The sequence below is a fragment of the Rhinoderma darwinii genome, chromosome 1 (genome assembly GCF_050947455.1).
Source record: "Rhinoderma darwinii isolate aRhiDar2 chromosome 1, aRhiDar2.hap1, whole genome shotgun sequence".
Classification (NCBI taxonomy): Eukaryota; Metazoa; Chordata; class Amphibia; order Anura; family Rhinodermatidae; genus Rhinoderma; species Rhinoderma darwinii.
Window position 1 is genome coordinate 442,175,868 of NC_134687.1, and position 19,441 is coordinate 442,195,308.

Below are 19,441 nucleotides of genomic sequence, written 5' to 3' on the forward strand. Positions count from 1 at the left end.
GCTAAGGATTGGAGCAGCACTGTGAACAAATGCCTGACTAGGCTGGTGCAAAGCTTCAAAAATAAAGGAGTGACCTCTCCTTATGTGTTAGATATCCAAAAGAGAGAAAGTGAAGCAGCACTCAAATAAAGTGAATTTATTCATCCAACATGGAACCACAACGTTTCACCTCCTCTATGAAGGCTTCACGTTCTCTCTTTTGGATATATATATATATATATATATATATATATATATATATATATATATATATATATATATATATATATACACTACCGTTCAAAAATTTGGGGTCACCCAGACAATTTTGTGTTTTCCATGAAAACACACTTATATTTAAATATATCAAATGAGTTGCAAAATGACTAGAAAATATAGTCAAGACATTGACAAGGTTAGAAATAATGATTTTTATTTGAAATAATAATTTTCTCCTTCAAACTGTGCTTTCGTCAAAGAATGCTCTATTTGCAGCAATTACAGCATTGCAGACCTTTGGCATTCTAGCTGTTAATTTGCTGAGGTAATCGGGAGAAATTTCACCCCATGCTTCCAGAAGCCCCTCCCACAAGTTGGATTGGCTTGATGGGCACTTCTTGCGTACCATACGGTCAAGCTGCTCCCACAACAGCTCTATGGGGTTGAGATCTGATGACTGCGCTGGCCACTCCATTACAGATAGAATACCAGCTGCCTGCTTCTTCCCTAAATAGTTCTTGCATAATTGCAAGTTCTTGCAGGTGTGCTTTGGGTCATTGTCCTGTTGTAGGATGAAATTGGCTCCAATGTCTTCCTCTGTCCAATGTCTGTGTGCTTTTGCCCATATTAATCTTTTCCTTTTATTAGCCAGTCTCAGATATGGATTTTTCTTTGCCACTCTGCCCTGAAGGCCAGCATCCCGGAGTCGCCTCTTCACTGTAGACGTTGACACTGGCGTTTTGCGGGTACTATTTAATGAAGCTGCCAGTTGAGGACCTGTGAGGCGTCTATTTCTCAAACTAGAGACTTTAATGTACTTGTCTTGTTGCTCAGTTGTGCAGCGGGGCCTCCCACTTCTCTTTCTACTCTGGTTAGAGCCTGTTTGTGCTGTCCTCTGAAGGGAGTAGTACACACCGTTGTAGGAAATCTTCAGTTTCTTGGCAATTTCTCGCATGGAATAGCCTTCATTTCTAAGAACAAGAATAGATTGTCGAGTTTCACATGAAAGCTCTCTTTTTCTAGCCATTTGGAGAGTTTAATCGAACCCACAAATGTAATGCTCCAGATTCTCAACTAGCTCAAAGGAAGGTCAGTTTTATAGCTCCTCTAAACAGCAAAACTGTTTACAGTGGTGCTAACCTAATTGCACAAGGGGTTTCAAGTGTTTTCTAATCATCCATTAGCCTTCTAACACAGTTAGCAAACACAATGTACCATTAGAACACTGGAGTGATGGTTGCTGGAAATGGGCCTCTATACACCTATGTAGATATTGCATTAAAAAAAAGACGTTTGCAGCTAGAATAGTCATTTAGCACATTAACAATGTATAGAGTGTATTTCTGATTAACTTAATGTTATCTACATTGAAAAAAACTGTGCTTTTCTTTCAAAAATAAGGAAATTTCTAAGTGACCCTAAACTTTTGAACGGTAGTGTATGTATGTGTATATGTATATATATATATATATATATCTTATATGGTGTAAGCCTCCCTCAGAAAACAGCTCTGAGCCTTTGCTCTTCATGCTCATCAATGAGCCTTGGGCGCCCATGACCCTGTTGCCAGTTCACTGGCTATTCTTCATTGGGTCATTTTTGAAAAGTACTTATCACTGCAAACCAGGAACACCCTACAAGATCGGCCGTTTTCGAGGTGCTCTGACCCAGTCTTCTAGCCATCACTTGTCAAATTCGCTCAGATCCTAATGCTCTCTCAATTTTTATGCTTCTAACGCATAAACTTTAAGAACTGACTGTTTACTGGTTGCCTAATATAATCCACCCCATGACAGATGTCATTGTAACAAGATAATTCATGTTATTCACCTTACCTGTCAGTTGTTTTAATGTTATGGATGAACAGTATTTTCAGTCCACACAGACATATAAAGTACTGTGCAAAAGTTTTAGGCAGTTGTGGAAAAATGCAGTAAAGTAAGAATGCTTTCAAATATAGAAGTGTTAATAGTTTGTTTTATCAATTAACAAAGTCCAAAGTGAATGAACAGAAGATAAATCTAAATCAAATTAGTATTTGATGTGACCACCCTTTGCATTCAAAGCCGCATCAATTTTTCTAGGTACACTTGCACTCCGTTTTTGAAGGAACTCAGCAGGGAGGTTGTTCCAAACATCTGACTAATGACATTGGCTATATGTTTGGAGTTGTTGTCCTGCTGCAAAATAAATTTGGAGCCAATCAGATGCCTCCCCGATGGTATTGCATGATGGATAAGTATCTGCCTGTATTTCCCAGCATTGATCCTGACTAAGTCCCCAACTCCATTTGCTGAAATGCAGCCCCAAACTTGCAAGGAACCTGCACCATGCTTCACTGTTGCCTGCAGACACTCATTATTTCATTGCTCTCCTGCCCTTCGGTGAACAAACTGCCTTTTGTTACAGCCAAATATTTCAAATATTGACTCCTCAGTCCAGAGCAACTGCTGCAATTTTTCTGCACCCCAGCTCCTGTTTTCGTGCATAGTTTAGTTGCTTGGCCTTAACATGGAACCACAACTTCACCTTTTGTAGCGGAGTTTGGCTGCTCCTAATCTAGTTTTATGCCTCCTACACAGCTGTTTCTGTTACAGTTAATGACTGTGTTACAACCTACATATGAAAGTAATGATCATTATCACCTGTTTTGTATAATTGGTTAATCATACCCCTGACTATAATCTTACAAAATCCATGACATTGTGCAAGTGTACCTAGAAGAATTCATGTTGTTTTGAAGGCAAAGGGTGATGACACCAAATATTTTTGAAAGCTTTCTTACTTTGCAGCATATTTCCACAACTGCCTAAAACTTTTGCATAGTACTGTATGTAATTAGAACATTATATCATCAGATATAAAATGTCTACATGTGAAATACAATGTTTAGAAACTCCAGTTGGCACTCGTTTGTTGTGGTGCTTGTGTGTAGGGAATATATCCCCGTAAATAAAGGAAGAGACTGGCACTTTCTGCTTAATCTTCTATAGATTTATTTTCTAATTACAATCACAATGTATCTATGTAGAATACAGAGTCACAGCTATGGGTTTCCAGCCTTTTTTTCTTTTAAAGAGGCTCTGTCACCAGAAATGTTTCGTTTGCTGCCCTAGCCCTGTATCTAAAAAGCCCAGGCAAGGCAACTTCCTGGCACCCAGCACCCAGGCACTTGCCCTGCCAAACCCTTCCCTACAACTATGCCCATTTTGTATACATTTACTGTATAGATTTGGGCCTTATTCACACCTGCGTATGAGAATAGACACGTGTGGATCAACTACGCACATGTGAACTAGGCAAACAAATAACATGTTTTTCAAATCACACCATTGACTCCTATGGGATGAAAACAGTATCTATAAGATTAAAAAAAGGAAACCATATTGATCCAGAAAACCAAAGTGCAAATGAGCCCTTGGCTGGAAATATTTTCCTCCCATATATCCTTATGTAAAAGAACAATATATGGGACATCACAATGTTGCAGACAAGTTTAATAATATAACTTTTTATTCTAATATCTTTTCTTACTGCATAACTGAAAGGATAAAGAAAGTTTCAAAGTTAAAGAAGTAGTCGGGCCTCATACGCATGGCCATATTACATCTCCGTACAATATTCTGGTTGTGCAAATCTTTAATACGGCATCAATATAAGTGTATGGGGGCTTACTGTACCTCCATATGCCCCTAATTCCATGATTGAGAAAAAAAATGATTGTATGTTCCATTGCATGCCATATGTACAGGGGTATTCTCACCTAGAAGTACTGCTTCTAGGGGAAAATAGCTCCGTACATATGGCACCTGACAAAGAGTCTGTCCAACTTCTGTGTGCTGCTGTACCTGTTCTATGCACACGGCTATGTCATGTGCATGCGGCTTAGGCCGAATTCAGATGGTCGTAGTATTAGTTCATCTGATGGTCGTTAAAACAACGGCCATCACACGGACGCATTTATTTCAATGGAGCCGTTCACACGGCCATTCTTTCAACGGACCGTTGGATGGGTCCGTTGAAAAAATAGAACATGTTCTATTTTCTTCCGTTTTCACGGATCCCTCGATAGGTTCAAGTCTATGAGGAATCTGAGATAACAGGACCCGCATAGTTGCAACCCGGATGTGTGAATTTGGCCTTAAACTGCTAATTTTTATTGGGTAACCAGTTACGCTGAGGGCGCAAGCGTTTAAACCCGCTAGGTGTCTTCGTCAGAGTTGCCACAAAGTGGGGCTGTTTTGGTTTTCATACTGCCTAAGGTGAAAAGTATCCCATTAGGAGATGGGAAAGAGGGACATGTACATCCGTTGATTTATATAATGTACTGTGTGCACTCTTGCTAGGACAGAACAGGGCTCGACAGGAATTTAATTTATATGAACTGCACGGGCAGCATGAGTCATCGTGACAGCAGTGTCCATGTCATATCATTATTTCTTGTTATAAAGGTAAACTATTGCATATTTTCTAGATTGTACCAAGATCAGCAAGAGCAAGGTCCGTGACTGAAGAAGACAAGAAGCAGGAAATTCATGATGATATACCCTCACAAGAAGAAACAGAAGAGGTGGTACAAGAAAAACACCCTGAAGACTCTAACAAACTTAAAGAAAATCCAGATGACTGGGACACAGACTTAGAAATAGAAGGTTTGTTACTCAAGTGAATTTTTGAGTTGAAATACAAACCACATTAGAGCACATAACCGTTACCTGAAAACTGAGTTGGATGGCACATAAAATTATTGACAAACCTTCAAATTAAATAATGTTTAATGTTAAGTAGCATTTTATGTATAAATTATTTTGTACAATTCTTTAACAATTTCTCATTGTGTGTTTAGGTTCTAAAATTATGGATTATGCAGAAGAAATAGACAGGATTTCTTTAAATCTTTACAAGCCTTCTTTCCGATTTTTGCCCTTTGTTCAGTGAAAGTTTGAAGACTTGCGTCTGACTGGTTGATAGGAACATTCTGCCTAACAACTCCATCGAAAGGACTGATTGTTAGGCAATGTACTAGTTCTTCTCAATGAATTAGAATATCCTCAAAAAAGTTAATTTATTTCAGTAATTAAATTCATAAAGTGAAACTCATATATTATATAGATTCATTATATACAGAGTGATCTGTTTCCAGCATTTTTTTCTTTTAAAGAGGATCTGTCACCAGCTTTATAAGTGCACTCTTTTTTACATAATCTGATCGCCGCTGTAATGTAGATGACAGCAGTAGTTTGTATTTTGAAAAAGGATCATTTTTTAGCAAGTTATGAGCAATTTTAGATTTATGCTGATTACTTTCTTAATGCCCAACTGGGCGTTTTTTAACTTTGGTCAGCGTCATGCACTTCTCTTTACAACGCCCACTTGGTCAAATCAGCATAATACACTTCTCTCCACTCATGTCCATTTGTACTCCGCACAGCGTTCTCTTCCGAGATCACGCTGTGCTGTCACATACACCCACATTAACTTTACTGAAGTGTCTTGAGAGTCAATAGACATTGCCTCCAGCCAGGACGCGATATCTATTCACACTCCTGACACTTCGGTGAAGTTTGCGTGGGACTTAATCACAGCACAGCGTGATCTCGCGAGATCATGCTGTGAATGACAGCACAGCGTGATCTCGCTGTGCTGTGTGAGTAAGTCCTAAACAAACTTTACCAAAGTGTCGGGAGTGTGAGCAATATATTAAGCTCACAGAACATTGCATTTGAGTTGATACATGTTGTATAACTTTTAATTTATACAGTGAATATTTTTAATTTGCATGAAACGTAAAACACTAAGGCTTTATTCACACGACCGGGTGTCAAATCTGCCGTGTAAAACGGCCGATTTGCACCCGTGCGGGGACCCATTTTCACGGATCCCTCATAGACTTGAGTCTAATTGAGGTGTCCGGGAAACTGGGCAAAAATAGGACATGTCCTATTTTTTCTGGGGCCGTTCACACGGTCTGTAAAAAAATCGGCTGTGTGAATAGCCCCATAGAGATGCGTTCATTTTAATGCAGCTGTGTGATGGCCGTTAAAAAAATGTCGGTCACCTGGCTGATTATCCCTGTCATGTGAATAAGGCCTTAGGCTCTATTCACACTACAGGTTCCAGATGAAAACGGCCCTTTTGGTCCACTTTTCTCGGCCGTTTTGCATCTGTTCCGTTCAGGGCTGTGTTTCCATTTGTAACGGTCGATTGTGACCCGTTTTGCATCCGTTTTTCACTGTCCGTTTTAAAAGGTTACATGATCACCCAGTCACCATTTCCTCTTGCTTTCTGAGTATAGAGCGCTTTGTCTAATCCCTTAGCTTCTTTGCATTGGTTTCTGGCTTTTTCTCTGCTATTTTTTACTTGCTACCATGTCCTCACAACCATTGAACTGTGTACTGCAGCTTTGGCTGATTTCTCGGCAATTCAGACAGCAATCATAGATGTTAATGTCCTTTGTAGGTAGTGCCACACAGTGCCCCTTGTAGGTTTTTACACACAGTGCGGCCCCTGGTAGGTAGAGCCACACAGTGCGGCCCCTGGTAGGTAGAGCCACACAGTGCGGCCCCTGGTAGGTAGAGCCACACAGTGCGGCCCCTGGTAGGTAGAGCCACACAGTGCGGCCCCTGGTAGGTAGAGCCACACAGAGCGGCCCCTGGTAGGTAGAGACACAGACATTGCCGCCCCTGGTAGGTAGAGCCACACAGTGCCGCCCCTCGTAGGTAGAGCCACACAGTGCCGCCCCTCGTAGGTAGTGCCACTCAACCCCCTCGTAGGTAGTGCCGCACCCCCGCCCCCTGTAGATAGCACCACTGTAGCTCCCTGTAGGAGCGGAATCCCTCTGGCCGGGGATTCTTCTTCAAGAGGAGCCCCTGACGTCACTGTCTATATATGGATAGTAGCGTCAGGGGCATCTCCTGGAGCGAAATCCCCGGGCAGACAGTCGGCAATGCTGTGACCTGGGATTTCGCTCCAGGAGATGCCCCTGACATTACTATCCATATATAGACTGTGACGTCAGGGGCTCCTCTTGAAGCAGAATCCCCGGCCAGAAGGATTCCGCTCCTACAGGGAGCTACAATGGCGCTATCTACAGGAGTGGTGTCACCTACAGGGGGCTGTGTGGCACTACCTACAGGGGGCTGTGTGGCACTACCTACAGCAAAAAATCTCCTCCTCACATGCACTTCGTGCTAGGAGGAGGAGGGAGCGAGCAGCAGAAAACACGGCCATCACTCTGTTCACATCTAAGTGACGGCCGTGTTTTACATGGCCCCATAGACTTCTATGGGAGTCGTGTGACCGTCAGAACGGCCCAAAATAGGGCATGGTAAAAAAAATGTGAAAAAAAATTGGCCGCGTGAATAGCCCCTTTTTGGGGTCTATTGTTACTGTGGCCGCGCGACGGCCGTTAAATAAATGGGCGTCACATGGCTGACTATCCTTGCCATGTGAATAGGGTCTGAGATGTTGAGATATTAATTCATTTTTCGTGGAGGAGATTTTGAAAAAAATAAATAAATAAATATATATATATATATATATATATATATATATATATATATATATATATAATCTATCTATCTTAAAGTAAACCACCAAGCCTATATGAGCTTGTTGGACATCACATTGTGCCTGTGGGAATTTGTGTCCATTCAGCCAAAAGATCATTTTGTAAGGTGAGACACTGGTTTTGGATGAGAAGGCCTAGTATGCAATCGCTAATCCAATTTATTCCAAAGGTGTTGGATGGGGTTGAGGTCAGGGCGCTGTGCAGACACTTGTGTTCCTCCACACCAAACTCATCAAGCCATGCCTTTATTTACCTCAATTTGTGCACAGGGACACAGTCATGCTGGAACAGGAAAGGTCCTTGCCCAAACTATTGCCACAAAGTTTGAAGCATACAATTGTTTAACATGTCTTTGTGTGCTGTTTCATTAACATTCCCCTTCACTGTAAATAAGTGGTCTAGCCCAATTCCTGAAAAATACCCCCAGACCATTATCTCTCTTCCACCAAATTAAACTGTAGGCATTATGTATTCCAGTAGGTAACCTTCTCCTGCCATCCACAGAACTCAGACAGTAAAACGTAATTCATCACTCCATTGAACACCTTTCCACTTCTCCAGAATCCAGTGGCGTTGTGCTTAACCCCTTCAGGACCAAGCTCATTTTGGCCTTCAGGACCAGACCCATTTTTTCAAATCTGACATATTTTACTTTATGTGGTAATAACTCCGGAATGCTTTTACCTATCAAAGCGATTCTGAGATTGTTTTCTCGTGAGACAATGGACTTTATGATAGTGGAAAAATGTGGTCGATAAATTCAATATTTACCAGTGAAAAACACCAACATTTTGTGAAAAATTGCAAAAATTAGCATTTTTCTAAATGTAAATGTATCTGCTTTTAAGACAGGCAGTTATACCACTCAAAATTGTTGCTAATTAACATCCCCCATATGTCTACTTTAGATTGGCATCGTTTTTTGAACGTCCTTTTATTTTTCTATGACGTCACAAGGCTTAGAACTTTAGCAGCAATTTCTCACATTTTCAAGAAAATTTCAAAAGGCTATTTTTACAGGGGCCAGTTCAGTTGTGAAGCGGCTTTTAAAGGCCTTATATATTAGAAACCCCCAAAAAGTCACCCCATTTTAAAAACTTCACCCCTCAAAGTATTCAAAACAGCATTTAGAAAGTTTCTTAACCCTTTAAACGTTTCACAGGAATTAAAGCAACGTAGAGGTGAAATTTTCAAAATGCATTTTTTTTTGCAGAAATTCATTTTTAATCTATTTTTTTTTTGTAACAGAGAAGTTTTTACCAGAGAAACGCAACTCAATATTTATTGCCCAGATTCTGCAGTTTTTAGAAATATCCCACATGTGGCCCTAGTGCGGTAATGGACTGACGCACCGGCCTCGGAAGCAAAGGAGCACCTTGTGGATTTTGGGCCTCCTTTTTATTAGAAAATATTTTAGGCACCATGTCAGGTTCCAAGGGCTCTTTCGGTGCCAAAACAGTGGAAATCCACCAAAAGTGACCCCATTTGGGAAACTACACCCCTTGAGAAAATTATCTAGGGGTATAGTGAGCATTTTGACACCGCAGGTTTTTTGCAGAAATTATTGGAAGTAGGCCGAGAAAATGAAAATCGTCATTCTTTCAAAGATAATGTAGGTTTAGCTAATTTTTTCTAATTTCCACGAGGACTAAAGGAGAAAAAGCACCACAACATTTGTAAGGCACTTTCTCCCGAGTAAAACAATACCCCACATGTGGTTATAAACGGATGTTTGGACACACGGCGTAGCTTAGAAGGGAAAGAGCGCTATTTGGCTTTTGGAGCTCAAATTTAGCAGGAATGGTTTACGGAGGCCATGTCGCATTTGCAAAGCCCTTGAGGGACCAAAACAGTGAAAACGCCAAAAAAGTGACTCCATTGAGAAAACTACACCCCTTGAGGAACCCATCTAGGGGTGTAGTGAGCATTTTGCCCCCAGAGGTGTTTCATAGATTTTATTAGAATTGGGCAGTGAAAATAAAAAAAAATCCTTTTTCTTCAATAAGACGTAGCTTTAGCTCCAAATTTTTAATTTTCTCAACAAATAAAGGAAAAAAAGAACCCCAACATTTGTAAAGCAACTTCTCTGGAGTACGGCAATACCCCACACATGGTCATAAAATGCTGTTTGGGCACACGGCAGGGCTCAGATGGGAAGGACCGCCATTTGCTTTTGGTGTACAGATTTTGCTGCATTTGGTTTCTGGTCGCTATGTTGCATTTGCAAAGTCCCTGTGGGACCAAAACAGTGGATCCCCCAGAAGTGACCCCATTTTGGAAACAACACCCTCAAGGTATTCACCTAGGGGTGTAGTGAGCATGTTAACCCCACAGGTGTTTTGCAGAAATTCGTGTGCACACGATGTGGGAGAATGAAAATGGGAATTTTTCCTTAGATACGCCAATATGTGGTGCCCAGCTTGTGCCACCATAACAAGACAGCTCTCAATTATTATGCGGTGTTTCCCTGTTTTAGAATCGCCCTACATGTGGCCCTAATCTTTTGCCTGGACATTCGACAGGGCTCAGGAGTGAAAGAGTACCGTGTAAAATTGAGGCCTAATTTGGCGACATATAAAGTATTGGTTCACAATTGCAGAGGCTTTGATGTGAAATAATAAAAGAAACCCCTGAGAAGTGACCCCATTTTGGAAACTGCACCCCTCAAGGCATTTATTAAGAGGTGTAGTGAGCATTTTCACCCCACGTGTCTTTTCCATAAATGATTGCGCTGCGGAAGGTACAAATTAAAATGTTTCCCTAGATATGCCAATTCAGTGTCAAATATGTAGTGCCCAGCTTGTGCCACTTTTTTTTTATATACAGCGTTCACCGTACGTTATAAACTACATGTTACCTTTATTCTGCGGGTCAGTACGATTCCGGCGATACCAAATTTATAGAACTTTTTTATAACTTTTTGCACAATAAAATTACTTTTGGAAAGAGAATGTATTTTTTCTGTCGCCAAGTTGTGAGAGCCATAACTTTTACATTTTTTCGTCGATGGAGCTGTATGAGGTCTTGTTTTTTGCGAGACGAGGTATAGATTTTTTAGGTACCATTTTTGGATACATGCGACTTTTTGATCACTTTATATTTCAATTTTTGGAAGACAGTGACCAAAAAAACAGTAATTATGGCAGTGTTTTTGAGGTTTTTTTTACGGCGTTCACTGCGCTGGATAAATAACATAATATTTTTATAGTTCAGGTCGTTACGGTCGCTGCGATACCAAATATGTATGGCTTTATTATTTTTTTCTATAGTAAATGACTTGATAAGTGAAAAAGGGCGATTGTGTTTTGTGTTATTATTTGAAACTTTTATTGTATGTTTTACAACTTTTATTTTTACTTTTTTTACACTTTTTTTTACACTTTTCTTTAGTCCCACTAGGGGACTTGAATGTCCAACTGTTTGTTTGATGTTCTAATACATTGCACCACCTATGTAGTGCAATGTATTGGAACTGTCAGTTGTTCACTGACCGCAAGCCGAGCAGGCTCCGCCTCTGGGCGGGGCCTAATCAGCTTACGTAATGGCAGACAGGAGTCCATTGTTAGGGCTCCTGTTGCCATAGTAACAGTCGCCAGCCTTGCCATCGCACGGCAAGGCTGCCGATTTTCTTCAAACCTCTAGGATGCAGCGATCACAATGGATCGCTGCATCGAAGGGGTTAATGCCAGGAATCGGAGCTAGCTCCGGTTCCTGCCGATAGATCGGGGTGTCCGCTGTAACATACAGCGGACACCCACTGCTGATGACGCCGGCTCAGCTTCTGAGCCGGAAGCTGAGCCGGCGCCATCTTGCCGATGGTACCGGAAGCCTCCTGGGCCCCGCCGACGACGGGGCATAGGAGGATTCAGTTACTGGCGGACCGGGAGGTAAGCATTAGCCCTCCGATCGCCTTTGCAGCCACCGGCAACCCAGCGATCACGTTGCTGGGGTGCCGGTGGCTATAAACTCCTCACATGCTGCGATCTCTATTGAACGCAGCATGTGAGGGGTTAATCGGTCGGATCGGAAGTACAGTACAGTACAGTAACGTGCAAATGCGGTAAGACACCAGTTTTCTTGACGTTACTGTACGTGATCCGGCGGGAAGGGGTTAAGGCTGGATTGACACAAGCACATTACGTCCGTAATGGACGGAACGTATTTCGGCCGCAAATGCCGGACCGTACACACTGCAGGGAGCCGGGCTCCTGGCATCATAGTTATGTACGATGCTAGGAGTCCCTGCCTCGCTGCCGGACAACTGTCCCGTACTGTAATCATGATTACAGTACGGGACAGTAGTTCCACGGAGAGGCGGGGACTCCTAGCGTCTTACATAACTATGATTCTAGGAGCCCAGCTCCCTGCAGTGTGTTCGGTCCGGGACTTGCGGCCGAAATACGTCCATCCATTACCGACGTAATGTGCTCGTGTGAATCCAGCCTTACACTACTCCAGCCGATGCTTGGCAATGCTCATGGTGATCTTAGGCTTGTGTGCATCTATTCGACCACTTCATGAAGCTCCTGACGTAAAGTTCTACAGCTGATGGCACTTGCAGAGGCTCTGGAAGTTTGTAACTCTATAGTCAGTGATACAACAGAGGGTAGGTGTTTTTGCCTCGCTATGCGCTTCAGCACTTGGTGGCCCTTCTCTCTGAGTTTGCGTGGTCTACCACTTCATGGCTGAGCTATGGTTACTCCTAGACTCCTCCTTTGACAATAGTATCACTTATTGCTGACCAGAAAAATATCTAGCAGATCAGAAATTTCACAAACTGACATGTGGAAATGGTGACATCCTATGACCGTACCACATTAAAAGTCACTGACCTATTATTCAGTATGATCCATGTTTCTAGCAATGTTTATCTATGGAAATTGCATGGCTGTGTGCTTGATTCTATGTATCTGTTTGCAATGGGTGTGGCTGAAACGCCTGAACTCAATAATTAGGAGGGGTGTCCACATACTTTTGGTCATATATTGTTGATATATATACTGTATATAAGGGATTTATTTTCCATATAATTTGCCTTGTATGGCTATGAAAGACCAGGAAGCTTCCAAATATGTACAACAAAACTTTTTCCTTTTATAAACGATAAACTTTTGTATATATGATACATGGAGAGAGTAGAGGCATAAAAGAAGCAATGATGAGGGTATAATATACCAAACAGATATATGATATGTTTTATTTATATGCAGATTAGTAGATTATAATTGGGCATATATTTTCTAATAAATGAGCATTATACATCTAAACATGTCATTTACGTTTGCAGATGTTAAACATTCTTATGATCCCTCTGGTAAAGCTAGATACCTCTCAGCCTGCAAGCTAATTGGTGTAGTTCCAGTTTCCTACTTCCTTCGTCATATGGGGGACTCCGAGCTTATTATGAGGCATCATGGGCTTGGTGCTCAGGTATGAACTACTCAAGGATATCGTAAAATGTGATGCGGGTGTGGATATCAAATACTAGTTTTTCATATCTTTTATTAAATGGGGAATTTAGCAATTCTTTACAAATTAAAATTAAAGGGAGTCTCACTAGAAATGTACAGACTCCCTTTAATTTATGGTCCATATGGATAGCTATTATTTCTGTTCTCTCTAATGTGAAAAGATTACAATAAATTCCAATTATCTGCTTTCTTATTCTAGGCTACTAAAGCAATTGCTCTTTCTTTGGTGACTAACACTTCAATTGTGGATTTAAATCTCAGCGATAACTGGCTGGAAGGAGAAGGGGCTGTTGCAATTGCAGATATGTTGAAGGAAAATTGCTATATTTCAGGTTTGTCTTTATTACAATTAAAAAGTTGGACAAGTATAGACTGAATCCGGTCTATCCTCCTTCAACTGTGGATTGGGGATATAATTGGAAATGTTTGGCCATCCTTAGAGGCTTAACTTGAACATTCAGGGCCCCAATGCACAATCTGTAACAGGGCCCCCCACCTACCACATGTCATTTATACTGCTGTCTTCTTATGTGGCAGTGGGGCTATTGGACCATTTTAGGCAACAGGGCCAGTTGCCACTGATATCTCTGCATCCCATATAGCTACGCTCCTGTCTGTAACATAATGTAATTTCTGTCCAACAATACAACTTTATTTCTGACATTCATGTGTTTTCAGAGCTACACTTGTGTGAGAATAAACTAGCGCTGAAAGGTGCCAAAGCCCTATCCCTGATGCTCATGGAGAACATAACACTAAAGAAGGTGAACCTGTCTGGAAATGAGTTTGATGACAAAGCTGCTTCTTCTTTTTCTGAAGCCCTAATGAACAATCATAAGGTGGAATCTATGGACCTCAGCCATAACATGTTTGGAGATGGATCAGGTAGAGCACACATTTTAAATGTTAGGTACTAAATTTAGTTTTCTCTTCATGTTTTAATTTTTTGTACAGCGCTGTAGAATATGTTGGAGCTATATAAGAAACCAGACATAAATGAATCCAATTTCATTAATTTTTCCTAAACACAGGTGATATCCTAAACATTTCCATATCATAGCATTTTAATAATTTATTAAGTCTAACCATAGAACCTCCGCACACAGTATTACGCCCCCATAGTGGCCTCTACGCTGTATAATGCCCCCATAGTGTCCCACACACCATATAATGCCCCATAGTGCCTCCCACACAGTGTAATATCCCATAGTGCCTGCCACACAGTATAATGCTCCATAGTGCCTCCCACACAGTATAATACTAAATAGCTGCCCCCACACAGTGTGCTGCCCTCATACAGTATAATGTCCCTTTGCTGCCCCCACACAGTATAATTCCCCCATAGCTATCCCACTACTGTATAATGCCTTCACAGATGCCCCATTCAGTATAATGCCCCATGGATGCCCCCTCCCAGTATAATGGCCCAATAGCTGCCACCATACAGTATAATGCCCTTTAGCTGCCACCATACAGTATAATGTCCCAATAGTGACTAATAAAAAAATAAATACTCACTTAGCCCCATTCTCACGATGAGCGGAAGAGATCAATCTGCTCCTCCACTCTGTGCTATAAGTGGCTCAGCATTGACGTCACTGCGTCGCGCCTGCCTGTGCCGAGCTGCTCACGCCTGGTGTCACATAGTGAATGGTGAAGCCGGAAGCTCCCTAGCCAAAGCCAGAAGTGGATCCAAAAGGAACGAAAGGTATTAAGGAAAGACTGATGCATCTCCTTTCTTTTGTATCCACTCCTGTGTTTGGCTAATAAAAATCTGAGCCAAAAAAGACCACAAAAACTGCATAAAAACGAAGTGTGTGATCCTGGCCTTATACTTTTCTTTTTTTTTCGATCCCCCTCCTGTGTTTGGCTAAAAAAAAACTGCCATAAAATCTGCTTGAGTCATCCCAGCCTAAAGGTATTTCTACACCGGCCCATTTTGGCCAGTACAAAGAGTGCCGATCAATGAGACAGCTCGTTGATCGGCGCTTGTTTGCTTCTTTCACAAGGAGCTATGTATGAGGAAGAGCACTCATTACTATGATCGCTCGTCCCCATACATTTCTATCATGTCGGCAGCACGTTTCCCTGTTTACACATGGAGATGTGCTGCCGACAACGATGATATTTTGGGCATTTAAAACGATTCGATCAGTATATGAACGAACGTTTTCTCGTTCATCGGCTGATCATTGCCCTGAATGCTCGTTTGCCCGATAATTGGCCAGTCTAAGGGCTCGTCCATACGTAGCGGTATTGCTGCGTATTTTCCGTCCGGAATTGCGGATAGAAAATTTGCAGCAGAATATAGTAGCAGCAAAGTGGGTGAGATTTAACAAATGTCATCCACACGCTGCGTAAATATTCTGAGCAGAAATTGACCTGCGGTGCGTATTTTTAATACCACATCATGTCAATTCCTACTGCGGAAAGTGGACAGAATTGCTGCGTCTTTCAGAGGAGATGTCACCATCTCCTAACATTGTGAAAAACGCAGCCAAATAGTCAAAAACGCAAATGTCTGCTACTTTCAATGGACTTGCTGCAGAAATTCTCTGCAGCAATTCCGTTACATGTGGACAAACCCTAAAAGGACCTTAAAGGGAATATGTTGCCAGCAAAACATGTTTTTTTTTTTTTAGTTAAACAATTAGTGTGTAGGTGATTAAACATTGTTCTAATTTTTTTTATTTTTTTCACGAGTCAGGAAATATTATATATTGGATTCAATTTATAATATTTCCCAGCACTGGTCACTAGATGGAGCACTTCCCAAAATTGCAGCATTGCATGTGGTAAAGCAACCACATTGCTTTATGCTGCAAAATTGGGAAAAAATCCCTCGCTCTAGTGAGCTCTCAGAATCCCCCCCTCCTTTATCCTGGCTAGTGCCGGGAGAAACGAGGGGTTTGAACGGTCTAACCTCCTACACTGTGTGTCACCATTTTTTGAGCTAACACACAGTGTAGAAGGTTTACATACACTAGTAAAACACACTGAAACACGAACATACATAGAAATCACTTACCTGCTCCAGTCGCCGCCGGTCCGTCCGCTCCGTCTGCTGCCGCTGCTCCATGTGCAAAAGTCCGGAAGCCGCGACCGGAAGTAGTAATCTTACTGCCCGGCCGCGACTTCCGGTCCACAGGAAAATGGCGCCGGACGGCGCGCATTTCAAATCGGACTGTGTGGGAGCGGCGCATGCGCCGTTCCCACACACACGGCGTACACCAAAGTGGATGGAACGGGCCCCGTTCGCAGTCCCTATGGGACTGGAGCTGCCGTATTCAATGTCTGTATGTGTCGTTAATCGACACATACAGAAATGGGAAAAAAATGGCAGCCCCCATAGGGAAGAAAATGTGTAAAAATAGAAAAAAGTAACACACAAACACACAAATAAATATAAACGTTTTTAATAAAACCCTAACATAAAACTGATATAAAAAAAAAATGTTGGTGACACTGTTCCTTTAAGGCTAGGATCACACACACATACAATTTTGATTCAGTGTTTGGTGCAGTTTTTGGCTCAGTATTTTGAGCCAAAGCCAGAAGTGGATCCAAAAGGAAAGAAAGGTGTAAAGAAATTACTGATGCATCTGCTTTCATTTGTGTTTGGCTAAAAAAAAACTGAGCAAAAAACTATACCAAAGACAGCGTGTGTAATCCTGGCCTATTAGGGACACTCAAAAATGGACATGTGAAAAATTTGCCATATCATGTATGTCAATGATTTATGATTTTAGAATGTTGGAGGGAATGGGTGGGGAGACTGAAATGTAAAATTGAAAAACTCTTGTGCAAAAAACAATAAAATATTTTTTGTCTAGGTGAGATTTGGGGGGCTGCAATTGCAGAAAACACAGGAATGCTGGAGTTGAATCTGAGCTGGAACTTTTTTCATGGAAAAGGAGCTGTAGCCATTGCTAAAGGTTTGGGAGTAAGTATTTAAAACATGTCTGAAGATCAGACTTTGCATACTTGAACCCCTTAGGCTGGGTTCACACGACCTATTTTCAGACGTAACTGAGGCATATTATGCCTCGATTTACCCCTGAAAATAGGGCTCCAATACGTCGGCAAACATCTGCCCATTCATTTGAATGGGTTTGCCGACGTACTGTGCAGACGACCTGTCATTTACGCATCATCGTTTCACAGCTGTCAAACGACAACGCGTAAATTGACTGCCTCGGCAAAGAAGTGCAGTGCACTTCTTTGCAACGTAATTTGAGCCGTTCTTCATTGCATTCAATGAAGAGCAGCTCAAGATTACGGGCGTCACAGACGCCTCGCATAATGCGAGGAGGAGCTTTTACATCTGAAACGACGCAGCTGTTTTCTCCTGAAAACAGTCTGTCTTTTCAGACGTAAAAGAGAGTTCTCGTGTGCAAATACACTTAAGGACACAGGCAATTTTTTCAAATCGACGTGTCACTTTATGTGGTAATAACTCCGGAATGCTAGTTATGTGCGACGCTAGGGGTCCCTGCATCTCCGTGGAACTACTGTCCAGTACTGAAAACATGATTACAGTACGGGACAGTTGTCCTGCAGAGAGGCAGGGACTCCTAGCATCGAACATAACTATGATGCTAGGAGCCCGGCTCCCTGCACTGAGTTCGGTCCGGGACTTCCGGCCGAAATACGTCCGTCCATTACGGACGTTAATGTGCTCGTGTGAACCCAGCCTAAGGAGTTAATCAGCAGGATCGGAGTCTAGCTCCGGTCCTGGCCGTTACAGCAGGATGTCAGCTGTGACAAACAGCTGACACCTGCGGCTAATGGCGCAGGCTCAGCTTATGAGCCTGCACCATTTTCTTGGCCCTGATAGCAAGCCTTTTATGCCCTTCCTCCGGGCGGGGCCTAAAAGGCTTCTGTACTTGGCAGACCGGAGGCCATTATTAGGCCTCCGGTTGCCATGGCATCCCCGAGACGACGTCTCAGGGGTGCCGACAGGATAGAAACCACCTAGATGCAGCGATCACTTTTGATCGCTGCATCTAAGGGGTTAATTGGCTGGATCGGAGGATAGCTCCGGTCCTGGCCACTACAGCAGGTGGTCGGCTATAATATACAACCGACACATGCTGGTGATGGAGCTGGTTCAGCTTCTGAGCCAGCTCCATCACGTACAGTTACATGGGGATGCGCTAACACACGAGTGCCCATCACGTAACTGTACGTGATTTTGCGGGAAGGGGTTAAGGGTGATTTCACACGCGGGCAGATTTGTAGCAGAAATTTCTGTGACTGTCTCATGCATTTGAATGGGCTTGCCGAAATCCATGCACATGCTGCAGAAACAACCCCTATTCAGAGGTATGGAAGAAACAACCCCATTCAGATACATCGCAGAAATATCTGCAACAAATCTGCCACGTGAATACACTCTTATGATATGTTCCCACAGGCAGGAGACGCTGTCGATTTTCTGAAAAAGAGAAAATCTGCAGCAGAATCTCAAAAAAACATAGGTAAATCAGTAACAGAAATCCGCAGCAAATACTGTGTTTTAGCTGCGAATATTGCTGCGGGAATGCTGTTGTTTTCCACAACCTGCAAATTTAGTGTCAAGCATTGATTATAGCAAACTTTATGTGCACCTGTGGATTTTCAGCGGTTTTAGTGCAGAATTTATGCTCCTCATTGAAGTTTATGGGCCAAACATGCAGCATCTCCGCACAGAATACGCAGCATAACTTGACATGCTGCGGTTTTTAAAGTCGCACCACAGAACACTTTCCGCACAACTTTTTTCCTTTTTTTTTCCAGTAGCATTTGGCTTAGATTTGTAAAATATCATTCACTTTGCTGTAAGTGCTGTGGAATTTTCACGCAGAATTCTGTTTGCTGTGTGGGAACCCGGCCTTATACTTGACTATTCACTTGACTTATACTTGACTATTCACAATTAACTCATAGACTTCATAACACTGATATAAATAAAGTAATTTGCAAGGACAATCTATTTATCATTGTATTGTTTGCATACCTCCCAACTTTCAAGCATTGCCAAGAGAGACAACCGATGCGGCTTGCGTAGCACCCCACACCGAAATTTTCCCTGTTAAGCCATGCCTCTAACCCCACCCATACACACCCAGTTCAGCCCACACAGTATCATGCTCCCATAGTGCCGCCCACACAGTATATTGCCAAATAGCTGACCCCACACAGTATAATGCCCCCATAGCTG

The 19,441-nt window shown here is 42.2% G+C and overlaps 1 protein-coding gene across 2 annotated transcripts in view; it reads left to right on the plus strand.

The window, feature by feature from the left end:
* Positions 1–19,441, plus strand: part of LOC142656102 (uncharacterized) — a 38,942-nt gene that overhangs the window by 525 nt on the left and 18,976 nt on the right. For both annotated transcript variants that reach the window (XM_075830992.1, XM_075830983.1), the window contains exons 2-6: positions 4,673–4,850; positions 13,056–13,198; positions 13,439–13,571; positions 13,918–14,124; positions 17,073–17,182. In XM_075830992.1, the coding sequence (XP_075687107.1) occupies positions 4,673–4,850; positions 13,056–13,198; positions 13,439–13,571; positions 13,918–14,124; positions 17,073–17,182 (771 nt within the window). The remainder of the gene's footprint in view (positions 1–4,672; positions 4,851–13,055; positions 13,199–13,438; positions 13,572–13,917; positions 14,125–17,072; positions 17,183–19,441) is intronic.